The sequence below is a fragment of the Ctenopharyngodon idella genome, chromosome 18 (assembly GCF_019924925.1).
Source record: "Ctenopharyngodon idella isolate HZGC_01 chromosome 18, HZGC01, whole genome shotgun sequence".
Classification (NCBI taxonomy): Eukaryota; Metazoa; Chordata; class Actinopteri; order Cypriniformes; family Xenocyprididae; genus Ctenopharyngodon; species Ctenopharyngodon idella.
In genome coordinates, this window is record NC_067237.1 from 17,162,890 (window position 1) to 17,178,086 (window position 15,197).

Genomic DNA, 15,197 nt, shown 5'->3' on the forward strand with positions numbered 1-15,197 from the left:
CTAGTGGTTTGCATGCACGTCGACGTGGATAACGACGCAGAAGTATAAATGAAAACAGACGCATAGCCTACCGTGCAGAGGCTCTGGCGTAAGTCCGACACAAAGTATAAATCAGCCTTTACAGTGCGCACAACGCGAATTTCGTCATCAGAAGAGTACACACGTACTGTTCGCACTCCGCCAGGTTTTTGTAACCGTGTGTACTTTGTATGCGCAGGTCGCACATGCACATTTAATTATTTTATTAGTTTGTCCACAAGGTGGCAATCGTGCCTGGGGGCGTCGATTCACAAGGTAGTCGAAGAAAAACTGAACAGACCGGAACACATGCAAGCTACAGCGACAATGGAAGCCTACATAGACGACAGATTGTGTGAAGACGTTAGAAAGAACCCTCATTTGTACAACTCTAGCATGAAAGAATACAAAGCTATTTACATGGGTTGTAACTCGTGGCAAGAGATTGCTGTGCATGCGTCGAACGCCTGTGTACACGTATGAGTCAAATGAAGTATACTTTGCAAGGCTGTGCGTTAGACGGCGCGAACGGGAGCGTATGCGTAAAAAACGAAGTATATTTGGGCTTCGGCCATGCATTCTTGCATTGTGTGTTTGTGCATTTTGGGGGCGGAGCAATGAAGGGAGTGTTTGTTTGTTTGGGTTGATTTCAAATATCAACAGTTTCTCAGAAATCGCCTACTGCACCTTTAAGGACGATATAAAAGTAAGTCTTGTGTTCAAACAGGGTTTTCATCATGATCATGTTGATAATTAAGAGGCCTTAAAAATATAATGTATCAAATATGATACAGTATGATAGGGTTAAGTGATCACCTTAAAAACACGTACACATGAACATAGCGCATACTTCTACTGCTGTCGTCGTTTTTTTTTTTTTTAAACACTTCTTAATAAAAATTATTATAGCTTAACCTAACCATAAAATAATATTATAAGCAAATGAATCCCACCCCCTGTACACACATCAATAAATGTCAAACAGTCATTACAAGCATGCTGTTATTAAACACACAAGGTTATAAAGTTTAATATGTGACTTATAAGAGATGTCATCACTTACCAGAAGTACTCTTCTTCAATAAAAATCACATATAAATCATAAAGGGAAATGTTTAACTAACTTGGTCATTTGATTCAACTAGCCTAGAGAATGACTGTGTTACTCTATGGTAAACATTTTTGTCTTACCCTGCATCTCAATCAGCTCCCTTGCTCCCTAGGTCGTGAATCAGTATATCGTGAAAATGAATGTGGCTGATTCCCTGATCAGTGCCCTGACTACTGAAATAGGGAGCTGACTGAGACGCACCCAATTGTCTTAGAGCTTTTGTTCTCCCAACGCATGGATTGTCTCCCTCCAGTGTTTAAAGAGGGAAAGTACAGCGTCTGAAGCTTGAACAAATTTCATGGTAGCATTTTATGATTTTCTTCCCCCACACAGAAGAAAGGAGGTCATATAGGGTTGGAAACGACGTGTGGGTGAGTTTTAATTTTTGGCTGAACTATACCATGAACTAAACAGCATTTGTAAATATACTATACTGCAGCCTATTTTTTTGTTTGCTCGGCTTTCCAACAAACGGTTACAGTAAGTCTAGCAATGACATGACAATGACCACATGACACTGCTCAAGACAAGACCACATTCACCACAGTTACGAGCTATTCGGTATAAAAAACAAATAAGCAAGAATAATTGTTGCATTATTAAAGATGTTAAGTTTACTTAATATTTAACATTAACCAAATGAAATCAAATGGAGTGAAAATCAGATTGTACCAATGTAAAGACTTCGGTAAGCACTGATATATACATGTATAAGGCTGTATTATTGTGGCACAACATACAGGATACAGGAAGTGTGATCTTAAGTGACAACAGCTCTTGCTTTGAGGCTGCAAGACAGACCACAGTGGTGACGAGCCATTCTGCATTCCTCTTTGTCTGATGTTGCTAAATAAGAAGAACTAAATAAGACTACATCAGTCAAGTATTTCTGGTCTGATAATCATTGAGATTTTTTACCCTCTTCTTTACTTTTTCAGGAATTATATGCCCCTTTTCACAAGATGTAAAATAAGTCTCTGGTGTCCCCAGAATGTGTCTGTGAAGTTTCAGCTCAAAATACCCCACAGATCATTTATTATAGCTTGAAGTGTTGATTCGGAGAGGAAGGGGGCCTTGGCGTAAAAAAGGTTGGGAACCACTGCTCTACACTCTCTTAAAAAGAGATTTCTGTAAATGAAAATATCTCCCTTTGCATTGAACTTTGAATGTTGTAACTTTGCAGATGTTGTTTATGCTCAAACAGCAACATTACACACTAACTAAAGTTGAAAAAGTGAAATCATAATCAAGGATCCCTTTAATACAAGGATGCATTAAATTTAACCACAAAAATATTAAGCAGCACAACAGTTTTAAAATATCATAATAATCAGAAATGTTTCTTGAGCAGCAAATCATCATATCAGAATGATTTCTGAAGGATCATGTGACACTGAAGACTGGAGTAATGATGCTGAAAATTCAGCTTTGATCACAGAAATAAATTACATTTTACAACATATTAAAATAGAAAACAGTCATTTTAAATTGTAATAATATTTCACAATATTACTGTATTTTTGTTCTAATAAAGTCTTCTACATAAAAAAACATTTACCATTACTGTTTTAACAGTTTAATGTTACAAGACAATCTGAACTTACCAGTTTCACTAATATCACACTCCTCAGTATGTTTTCCAGTACGAAAGCTGAAGTTTCTTAGTCATTAGTAATGAGTCATGACTGAAACACACCCTTCTCAACCTTTGATTTAAACAGGAAACAACTGGACACCTGAATCATATTGAGGTTTATGAACATTTATGATCTTAATAAAGTAAAAGGTTACTATAGGAGAAGAGAGAGAGAGAATGAAGCAGTCGCTGATGAGGTCTGCAGGCCTGTTTTAGCATGTTTGTTTAGTTCTTGTCGCTATTGTGTCAGGATGAGCTCATGGACAAAAGGAAAAACTATTAGGCTGAATTTTGTGTGATAATTACAAAAACTAAACTATTGTGGAAAATCTTACAGGTTACGATAGAGTGGACAACACCTAGATGATTAAGCAGTATTTTAAGGATTGAACAGGTGCGTAATTACAATTATCCCTGTACAGTTGCTCAACAAATACAGTCATCAAAATAGAAATGACTAATGGAGGATGATTGTCATACAAATGTGACATGAACCTACTAAATGGTGAAACTGTACATTGTACTTAGTCAAATAAGTACTGAGTAATATTAACGGTAACACGTTAGTATAGGGAACACAAACTATTAACTACAACATTTCCCTTAATAAACGGCTAATTTACTGCTTATTAATAATTAGTAAGGTAATTGTTAAGTTTAGGTATTGGGTAGGAGTAAGAATGTAGAATAAGGTCATGCAGAATAAGGCATTAATATGTGCTTAATAATTACTAATAAACAGCCAATATTCTAGTAATATGCATGCTAATAAAAGACCCTAAAATAAAGTGTTACCATATTAATTAACTACATGTACTTACTATAGAGTTAGGTTACGGTATTCCTGGTATAGATGACAAGAATTTACAAATTTAGATAATATTAGTATTAATTTATAATATGATTTTATGAAAATTAATTGTTTCGTCTTTGGGGCATTTAGAGTGAATGTACTGTAGAGTGTCTGTTCATTCACAAACACCTTCACTTTCCACAACGAAAGCAGATCTGAAAATCAAAGTGTGGACTGAAGTGGTGGGCAGTATACGCACCAAAGCACCTGGAAAGTAGAACCAGGAGCAAAACCGAAAAAGAGATGCTGAATAATGTTGTTCCACAAATGAATCACTAAAGAAAATACACTGAATCACTGAACTATGAATAGTTTAAAACGTATCTGGTATCAGCAAAGCCGTGCCCTTCTCTGAGAGACAGTGAGAAAATAAGCACTGACATGTTTGAGGTATTTGTTTCTTCAGGAGCCCTTTGGGAAGATTTGAGAAAGGCTCGTTCAAATCATCATTTTAATTCTTTTATTGTTGTCATGAGTCAGCTAGTTATATAACAGTTTCAACACTATAATGTAGCTACGATAGACAACATGCCCCAAAATATGTGGATGTAAAAACAGAATTATTCAAGAATCAAAACCTTCATATGCTGACCATTTGGTTAGGACCATTTGGCAACACTGAATAATATTATTTATACTATATTAACTGACTTATGACCTATATAGTGTGGTGTGGTATGATAATATACTTAAGCAATATCACACAAGCAAGAATGCTGTTGTTCCGAATATCATCATGACTGTGATTTGGCAAGGTATTTCTTTTTATATTCAATTCAATAAACATGAAGTTAATATTAAGTAACTAATTTTTACTTCCAAATGAAGCACCAGCAGAATCATTCATACTGAGCAACATGCAGTAGTGGTGGTGTTTTATTCCTGAATGAATCGGTAGGTTTGAATGAATTGGTTGAGTGAATGATTCAATGACACCCTCATTAACATGGGCACTTGTTTTGTTCCCGAATGAATCAGTGTGTTTAAACGAATACGTTGAGTGGTTCATCCAATGACTCGCTCCTTAACAGTCACTTCCATTTGTTTCTGAATGAATCAGTGTGTTTGAACGAATCGGTTGAATGAATGATTCAATGACTTGAGCATAAACATGATCACTTGTTTTGTTCCTAAATAAATCAGTTTGAACAAATCAGTTGAGTGAATGATTCAGTGACTCACTGATAAACACAGTCACTTGAATTGTTCCTAAATGAATCAGTGTGTTTGAACCAATAGGCTGAGTGAATAATTCAATGATTCACTCATGAAGACACTCACTTGTCGCCACCTACTGGTATATTGATACTACTATACTTATCCATATTCTTCTGTAAATACCTGTAGAATTGCACATTTACAATGCATACTAAATAAAGGATTAGTTCACTTCAGAATTAAAATTTCCTGATAATTTACTCGCCCCCCATGTCATCCAAGATGTTTATGTCTTTCTTTCTTCAGATGAAAAGAAAGAGAATTTTGAGGAAAACATTCCAGGATTTTTCTCCATATAGTGGACTTCACTGGGGTTCAACGGGTTGAAGGTCCAAATGTCAGTTTCAGTGCAGCTTCAAAGAGCTCTACATGATCCCAGACGAGGAATAAGAGTCTTATCTAGTGAAATGATTGGTCATTTTCTAAAAAAAATAAAATAAATAAATTTATATAATTTTTAACCACAAATGCTCGTCTTGCACTGCTCTACGATGCCCCACACATTACGAAATCACGTTGGAAAGCTCATGCCTGACATAGGCATTAGTATAGAACGTACAAACGTACAAAGTCAAACATGCTTTACAAAAAAGGTAAAACGATGTTGGACGATTTTGAAGTTGGAGGAGAAAATGAGATGGAGTTTTTCGCCTATGTCATGCGTGACCTTTCCAACGTCATTATGTAATGCGTGTCGCATCGCAGAGCAGTGCAAGACGAGTATTTGTGGTTTAAAAAGTATATAATTTTTTTTACTAGATAAGACCCTTATTCCTCGTCTGGGATCGTGTAGAGCTCTTTGAAGCTGCACTGAAACTGACATTTGGACCTTCAACCCGTTGATCCCCACTGAAGTCCACTATATGGAGAAAAATCCTGGAATGTTTTCCTCAAAAACCTTAATTTTTTTTTCGACTGAAGAAAGAAAGACATAAACATGTCTCACATGGGGGTGAGTAAATTATCAGGAAATTTGAATTCTGAAGTGAACTAATCCTTTAATTGCACAATAGTTGCTACAGTTATTGAAGACGTATTATACAGTAAGGCCTACAAAAATCATACAATATAAGAACAGATCAAGCACAAAAGACACAAAGTTAAGAGATTTCATGGTAAACAAAACAGAATTCAGACAGAAGTGCTCTTAAAATATTGGAATCTGTTTAATGTGCATCGAAACACAGGACTCAGCCTGATACACAGTCAGATCCAGACAAGTTGATTTCTTCCCTCTGTGAGCTCAACAAAAGACCTCAACACACGCTCTTAATGTGCAGAACACACAAGGTGGAACATGCATGTGTGAGTCTGTCTCAGTCGCTTTAAGACATCTGATGCACAAATATCAGAGACCTATGCCTACACACTTCATCTATATTCAACAAAAATAAAGTATGAGATTTCGCCAAAAAGAAGAATAAAAATCTAAAAGGCAAAAACACGTCGTCTTTGTTACCTCTATGTTAACTTAATCTATCTCACATTCCTTTTCCACCTAAAATCTGACCTAAATCCCCTCACCAAAAAAAGTACATAATAAATACTCAGTTGTGACACAATGAGTTCAGAGTATCTTAATTATTTGGAGCTCCAACAAAAATATATCATCTATGTTAAGTGGATAAATTAAGTTGCAGTCTTGCTATCCGAACAACACAGCAAAGTTCACGTCAAGGTCTTAAATGACAGAACAGTAACAACAATATTACTGTGTAATATTATTACATATAGACATGATAGTGCTTCTTTCCATAATCAGAGTGAAAGGACATCGTCTAGTAAATCTAGAGAGGACGTTTTCAATAAAACTCTCTTCACCTCTCTATATTTGTAATACAGCATTATGTAGAAGTGTGTGCTTGGCATAGATACAGCATCCCATTATAAGACTCTAGAGTGCAAAACAGGTGGTTTCACATTTTTACAAGGTTAAAAGTTCTCATGAGACCATTTGTAATTCTCTGAAACTTGAAACAGAGGCAAGAAAGAAATCTTGATGTTCTAATACTTTCCTCCGGAGAATAAAATGGTATTAAGATATTTCGGTTGCACGCATTCTCACATTCGCTCGATATACCAGGGAAAAAGCCTGGCTTGATATTTGTCAAAATGCTCTATATATAAGTCACAGAGCAGGATGCGCCCACTCATATGGCTATATTTCTGTGTTATACGTGAATAAATAAACATAATATTAGATCTAGACAACTACTCTACACATAAAAAGATCTATTAATAACTACACATAAAAAAAACATCAATAAAATCATACTTAAATCCTCACCATACTGTTAAGATTCAACATTAGGCACTGAGATTTTTTTAGATTCATAGTGACACAGACAAAACAGAGAGGAAAGGAAGGCTTTGTTTAGGGGTGTTTGTTCATTTTGGCTTGATTTGATTCAAAAAAGTCCTTAGTGGAGAAATAAAGGCCATGTAGTGTATATATACAGTTTAAAATACTTTCTTCTAATGAACAATGTTTGCTCATTTTTCTCTCTCGTTTAGTCAAACACAGGGAAATGAAAGGTTTTAAGTATTATAAGCGAGTTTGTGTGATCTGTGTGATGTGTTGACTGAAGACGAAGGTCGTGAGAGTCAAATCAAGGCTAGCGTCGGTCATTTATCTCTTGTTCCCTTCTTTTGGCTATTTTTCACAATTTTCTCTTTGATCTTAATTCCAGAAATGATACTCTTACACACAAACACACACTTTCCAGGCTGCAGAATTAGCCAAGTTGATCCTCATACTGCTTCCTGAAACAGTCACCAGCAGGGAAGAAGTCCCAGCATCGCTCCTGATACATTTTCCATACATATGACTCCTAGAAAGAGAGAAAAATCACACCTAATGTTGTAAATGTAAATTGAGCAAAGTATTAAAAAATGAAAAATATTTAAATTAAAATTACTATATATACACACACTTTTTTTCTCGCAATTGCGAGTTTTTATCACACAATTCTGACTTTTCTCAGAATTGTGAGATATAAACACAATTGCAAGTTATAAAGTCAGAATTGCATGATATAAACTCGCAATTCTGACTTTATATCATGCAATTATGAGTTTAAATCTCGCAATTGTGAGAAAAAAAGTCGCTAAAATTCGCAATTACCTTTTTTATTTTTTGTTTCATGGCGGAAACAAGCTTCCATAATTTATAATGTATTAAATAAAATCTTTTGTCTTTCAGATAAAAACTCAATTTCTTATGTTGTTACAGATTATTTTTAATTTTTATTTGGATAAGACAGACAATTTTGGCGAGAAATAAGAATAAAACGACACTGACCTGTCCTGTGTGCTCCGTTTCGTCTTTATTGATTAAATACATCAGGAAGAACCTGCACGGCGGAAAAGACACAGAATAAATAAGGAAACAAAATATTAGCTTGCACTGTTTCTGAATAAAAAAAGTATGTACAATACACTTACATGTAGTTGGCTAAATTGTGCTCCTCCATCGTATGCGTTTCGAAGCCATGCGGAGTCGAGTCAAAGTAGTCACTTCCAATTCCACAGATGAAACACTTAGTCTTTGTAAAAACAACAAAAAGATCATATCATGTGTCAGACTGTAATACATAACACAAGTACACATTGCAGTCTCAGGATTGTCACAAGGGGGTGCTGTGGCACACATTAGCAAAAACTTCTTCACCAATCAGTTTTCTCTTTGAGGTCAACCACTGTCATGGTGAAGCAACAGTTTGAAGAGGATCTAGTTGGGAAAGCTAGTTAAAGTTAATCCCAGTGTAGCCAGATTTGGCAGATTTGGCGGGTTGGGCTTCTTTTGAATGGGCTGGACAGGAGAAAAAGACATTGGGTGATTTGGTGAGCTTTTCTGGAAATCGTGGACACACGATTGGTTGATCCCTGCATCTGAATATGCTACTTCCCTACTACACAGTAGGCAAAAAACTGTGTGTGAAATGAGTAGTATCCATAAAAAAATAGGGGAAAAAGTATCTGGATGACCTAAGATTCCAAAGTGCACATCTAATGGATGCTTTCCTATCCCATGAGGCCACAGGAGAGAATTTGTGAAGCGACGCAACTGAACAATGGACAACTTTGTCCAAAAAGTCCCCATTTGACAACAAAGAGACTTGATTTACACATAAAGTGTCATAGTTTGTTTTGTTTCTATGTTTCATTTAGGGGTGGGCTTATGTGAAAAAGAAAAAAACAAAGAAACCCTGAGGTTGGTTACTGCCAGTGCAAAAGATCTGAATGACATTTTGCGTACTTGAGTTAAGTATGACAATATATAAAGAGCAGTTGTACCTCCATGTCCTCTCGGACCTGCTCCTGCTGATCTCTCAGCTCACCAAAGGCATCAATGATCAGACCTGCACACAACACAGACATCATTTCATCATGACATAATATAATGTCAAAACCTTTCAAATATTACATTTACAGAGTACTAATTTGCCCACAGGGTCTAAAAACACGTTCCTCACCTTGAATGATGGCCAGCAGGATTACAATGACAAAAAAGAAGAAGGTGATGTCAAAGACCACACGATAAAGTTCATACTCGTCTCCAGCCGGATCCTCGATCTCATCTCCAATACCGCCACCGGCTCGCACACCCACGTACATGTGGAACAGATAACACTGAGAGAGAAGACGTGATCACGGTCAGGCGTGAAATGAGATTAGAGTTTAATTCAACCAAGTGAAACACTTACAGTCATCATGTCGTCACACTTCATGTCCGGTTCGTCTTCATCCTCGCTCATGTTGTAGAACTTTCGGAAGAAGTTGAAGGCCAACACGGTGTAGAGGTAGACCACCACAGCCAGCAGACCCACCGTCATTAACAGCTAAACCACAGTCACCATCAAGATTAATATCCGGAACAGATCTCTATAAAATCTCAGTCAAATATGATGATCTCTGAGAGCTGTACCTGTTTTCCATTGTGGGTTACAGAGGACAGGATGGTGCGCAGGGTTTTGACGCCCATGGCGATGTCCAGCAGATGACAGGCGAAAAAGAAGTTGTTGTAGTGGCCAAGCAGTGACATGACCGAATACCAAACCAAATACAGGAACGTCTAAGAGCAAAATAGAATCCAAATTAATGATCGTTGTTACGAATATCCTCAGCGTGATGAAATATATATACAGAAACATCAGTTTTGTCTTTACTGAAACTCACATTATCAGTGAACACCACTCCAAATTTCCAGATCTGGTATTTGATGTCGATAGATGTCAACCTGTGGATTCATGATATTTTATAATGCAAAACAGAATCTCCATTCTATTATACCATCATGTTTATGAGTAGTTAAATTCTCAAACAAATGACTCTTATGAACAGGTTAATTTTTTGTGAATTGAAAATAAAAAGTAGTATAGTCCAACTGATTCCCAAAACGAATAACTTTAATGAGCTGTTGTGAACTATAGCTCTACTGAATCATATATATATATATATATATATATATACAGTTGTAAACTGTGAGATTGCGAGATTTAAATCATGTAGTTGCTGACTTGTTAATATGACAGTGTAGTTAAATTAACATTTAACATTTATTAAAATGAATAAAAATATGTTAATTTCTTTGTTTATTTGTTAATTTATATGTTAATTTATTGCATTTTTTGTTTATTATTGTTCTTAAATCTATTTACTGGATATATTAATCCAATGCATTAATCCAATCTATTAATCTAATTATGGGATTGCATTATATCGCCTCTAAAAAGACTGTAAAAAGTCATTATAACATCTGTGTAAACACATAATTCATTTATTACTTTTTACATTTATTCATTTATTATTTAATTTACTGTCTCATCATTTGCATTTTCCAAAACACCTGCATCAAATATCATCAATGAAACTGTAAAAGAGATAGTTCCCCCCAAAATTTAAATTCTGTCATTATTTAGTCACTCTCATGTCGTTCCAAACCTGTAAGACTTTTGTTAATCTTCAAAACACAAATTAAGATATTTTTAATGAAACCTGAGAGGTTTCTGTCCCTCCATTTAAAGTTCAGGTAACCAAAATCTAAAAGATTGCCGTTTTTGTGTGTGTCCTTTTAAAATGCAAATAAGCTGCTGCTCCCGGCCTCCTTTCCAGAAGAGGGCGGAGCTTTAACAGCTCGCGCTTTGGTTGCTCAACAACAACAAAGCTGGAGAATCTCACGCAGCCAAAATGAGGATTGTCAGTAATGATGTTCAGCCTTACATTGTTCAAACCGGAGTCGACACTGATGGAGAGACTCAGGAAGATGTTAAAACTTTTAGAATGAAACTGAACGTTTCTGAATGGTTAGTGGATAAATTTATGTAGTTGCTGTGGAGTTGATTCAACTCATCCACTAGCATGTGCCGTCATGTTAATCTTTTGTGCAAAACCCGTATGGACACCCTCTATACATAGCATACCTGTTTGCCAAACAGAGCCATACACACCAGGCTAATGTTTATGATTGCTATCAAATGCTGTGAATGGTCTAAAATTTTTTCCAAAATATCGCTCGTACAGAAATGCTCTTTTTTTTTTAGCAATCGAGCTTGCCAGGGTCAACTTGTAGGCTATCCAAGCTAACAAGACTTTTAATTATTGTTCTGTGCTCGTCTGTGCTGCCAACGACAGAACAGTTAGCATGCTTTGCTCGAACTTTTGCCATGGCGTTAGAACTGGTACACCGTTTTCGCTTGCGAAAACAAAATGACGGCGGAGTGGGTGGAAACGTGCAGATTAAGGGGCGATAATATTATAATAAGATCCCCTTCCTACGTCACTAAATCTGAGTGGCTCGTTTTTTCACATGCTTGCAGAGAAAGGCTTGCCAAAACAAAGTTACTAGGTTGTCCTTTTTCACGGTTTCTGGGTTGGTAGATGCATCGGGGACCCGATTATAGTACTTAAACACAGAAGAAGTCAGACTGATTACCTCTTATCTAACTGCTAGTTGGTCAAACTAGTTCACAGTCTTAGGTTATGCAACTGGCCCCTGGAATCGGTATAGGGATTCCCATCCCTACCCTTTGACATATTTGTTTGCTGTGGTATTGAATCAATTCTTGTTAATTTATACTGAAATTTTGGTGACTTATGAGTGTGTCTTGCATCTTTCTGTACCATGTGAACATTGAAGGATCAGGCTGAGGCTTCTTCTCGTGTGTCATAGCGCTGACATCAAGAGACGCTAGATCCATGCCCAGCAACTCAGCGATTCTTTCTCTACCGTAGATATCGCCATACTTCTCTAGCACCTGCAACACAGACACACCATAAACACACTCAGACTTCAACATCTCTCAGTAGATGAAGAGAAACATCTGCACACACAAGTATAGCACACCCCTGACCTTTCTCTTTACAAATTTATCCCAGTAGTTGTTCGGGAAGCTCCTGAGTGTAAAATAAAAGGGAATGCCATTTCAGATCACAGGGATACAACTTTATACATTTATAAATAATAATAATAATAATTTAGTAGTATTACGGTGTATTGAGGACAAGTCTGTCCCACTGGCCCTTGATGTCATCATCTTCTGGTTGTTCAGTTACATACAAACCGTCAAACTCAAGTTTACGGGCCAGCTCCTTCTCTCTCTTGAAGATGACCAAAGGAACCTGGACATGCACAAACACAGTGTTAGCAGCTCACACTAGCTCAAACACCTCTAAAAAGGAATATTTCACAACAAAATTACATTTCTGTCATCATTTATTCAATATATGGCTGAAGGGAAGGATTTCAATGAAAAAGAATTACAATTTTGATCTGTTCCTCACACAAAGCTATCGCATGGCTTCATAAGACTTATAGAACATAGTGCACGAGTCATATGGACCACATTTATGACACTTTTATTGTGCTTTTTGGTCCTTTTTTTCATGCTTTCACTGGAAGAGCAGTGTCAACGTTCTACTAAATATCTCACACAGGTTTGAAATGACATGAGGGTGAGTAAATGAGCCCCTGACCTTCAGACAGTTGTAGCCGATGATACAGAGGAAGGAAATGATGGTGTGTAAGATGGAAAAGAAGGTCATAGCAGGCTCCATATATCCAGTGCTCTCCTCCAGGAAGTAGTAGACGAATCCTTCTTCCTCCTCTTCCTCTCCAGCAGAGCCCTCAAACATGCCAGAGCCCTCGAACACACCAGAGCCTTCAAACATACCAGAACCATCAAACACACCAGAGCCCTCAAACATGGCCGAACCCTCAAACTCCTCCTCCTCCTCTCCAGGCAGGCTGTCGGACACCTAAAGGAGGAAACAGCTAACTTGAATCAAATTTGTTCTTGAAACAAGTTATTACAGCGAATCACATGGCTGTCAAGCAGAGCTACACGATTCTGGATAAATTGAGAATCACACTTTTTTGTGTTTAAAATAGAGATCCTGATTCTCCCACGATTCTGAATAGACCAACAAAATATTGCATTTATAACGTCATAATTGCTGCAGTCAATTTAAAATTATTTAATGAATTAAATTCTTTAAAAAATGGTCTGAATGAATGATTCAATGACTCATAAAGACATTACTTATTCCATTACTGTATGAATCAGCATTTTTGAACGAATCTCTTGAATGAACGATTCAATGATGAATAAATTTTTTAACAGTCACTTGTCACCACCTACTGGTGTAATGATGTAATTGATACAATCTTTATTTGAAGCATCAAGTTACTTTCAAAAGGTCATTTACTCTATTTTGATTGCTACCGTAGACATCAGTGTTTATATCTGAACTATAAACTTTTACCCCAGCACTTCTGTGATGATTTGAATTATTGTAAGACATCGTTTGTGAAGTTGTTTTATATCTATATATGACAACAGCTCTCTCTGGATCAAAAAGCAGATCTGAATGTTCACTGTGATCATACTTGTCAATAGACATAGTTGAATGGTTGCCATTTAGGAATAAGATCGTGTGGGCATTTGAATCGAGATTGCAATCTATTAACGATTAATCATGCAGATCTACTGTCAAGTATTGTATTGCAGGGGTTTTCGACTTTTTAATGCCAAGGACCCCCAAATATTATGACTCCCTTGCGAGGGACCCTTTTCCTAAAATACAAAGACAGTTTTATATTTTCATGTATATAAAATGTGTGAAAAAATACATTACAAAAACAACCAAAATAATAATAATAGTTTCCAAGTAATAGATTAACACACACAAAAAACTATTGCTGTCAATATAATTAAAAAAAATCTCACAATTAATCCCATGATTAAACAGTCCTTACAAAGCAAAATAAAAAAAGTAATATCAAATTTGGTGAATGTTACTGGGGGAAAAAATATGTTGAACTTATTTCATTAACACCTAAAGTGCACACATTGACTAAAAGCACATTTTGTAAAATGTTTTTTTTTTTTTTTTAATTTTTTAATATATTTTCACAGACCACCCTTGTGGTCCGGTGGGGGTCCCTGTTTTTAAAACCCCTGTTTTAAAATTATACTGACCTTGTAGAAGAGCAGAATGAAGTTGAGTGCAAAGGAGACAAAGAGAGCCAGGAAGCGCAGGTTGTAGAAATTACGAGACAGATAGTTCTAGAAGAAGAGAAAAGTAGTTTTAGATGCAGTTAAAATCAAAAGTTATTAATGTAATATAATATAATATAATATAATTTCTACACAACTGTAAATGATCAGAAACAGTGTACCATGAATTTGATTCTTTGGACTTCAAGTTCATTCCAGAGTTCAAAGCCTCCTTCCTCTTCCTTCTTGCCTTTCTTTGCTTTAGCCTTTGCTTTTTTCTCCTCTGGCTCTTCTTCTTTTTTTCCCTCAGGCTCAGGTTCTGCTTCCTTCTCGGCCTTCTCTCCATTTTCAACACTTTGATAGACAGAAGGATAAGTCAAAGAAACAACAGCACTGTGTTTATATTGTGATGAATACGACTTTACAGTTGTTCTCGAATGTAAGACTTTGAATTTTGTATTGAAAAAATGTGATCATTTGTTCTCCATTACTCACTCAGCTTTTTCGGGTTCTGGGGCTGCTTCTTCCTCTACTTTCTCTTCTTCTGCTGCTTCTCCCTCTCCTTCTTCGCTCAGCTGAAATACCCGGCAAAACAATGAGGAGAAAACAAGAATATTTAGATCGAGATTTAGATTATGAGTCTACAAAGCAATAGTGAGAAGTACCTTTGTATTTGACAAACTGAAGGAGAATGATGTGGTTTACACAAAAAACATGGTAAGGAACAATTCACATGGATGTTCACTCTTAAGGCCCGTTCACACCAAGAACGAAACTATAAAGATAACTATATTAGCGTCCACACCAGCGGACGATATTGTTCTGTTAATTCTAAGCATGTGCTTGTCTGTCTTTTTCCACGCT

General features: G+C 36.4%; 1 protein-coding gene across 1 annotated transcript in view; it reads right to left on the bottom strand.

Annotated features, from left to right (window-relative positions):
* Positions 1 to 5,978: 5,978 nt before the first annotated feature.
* Positions 5,979 to 15,197, bottom strand: part of ryr1b (ryanodine receptor 1b (skeletal)) — a 104,599-nt gene continuing 95,380 nt past the window's right edge. Inside the window, 15 exon segments of the mRNA XM_051869470.1 lie at positions 5,979 to 7,667; positions 8,138 to 8,189; positions 8,281 to 8,381; positions 9,133 to 9,197; positions 9,312 to 9,468; positions 9,543 to 9,677; positions 9,764 to 9,910; positions 10,015 to 10,075; positions 11,959 to 12,092; positions 12,189 to 12,231; positions 12,326 to 12,456; positions 12,811 to 13,092; positions 14,316 to 14,402; positions 14,516 to 14,687; positions 14,829 to 14,908. Of these exon segments, the coding sequence (XP_051725430.1) occupies positions 7,572 to 7,667; positions 8,138 to 8,189; positions 8,281 to 8,381; positions 9,133 to 9,197; positions 9,312 to 9,468; positions 9,543 to 9,677; positions 9,764 to 9,910; positions 10,015 to 10,075; positions 11,959 to 12,092; positions 12,189 to 12,231; positions 12,326 to 12,456; positions 12,811 to 13,092; positions 14,316 to 14,402; positions 14,516 to 14,687; positions 14,829 to 14,908 (1,743 nt within the window). The 3' untranslated portion in view covers positions 5,979 to 7,571.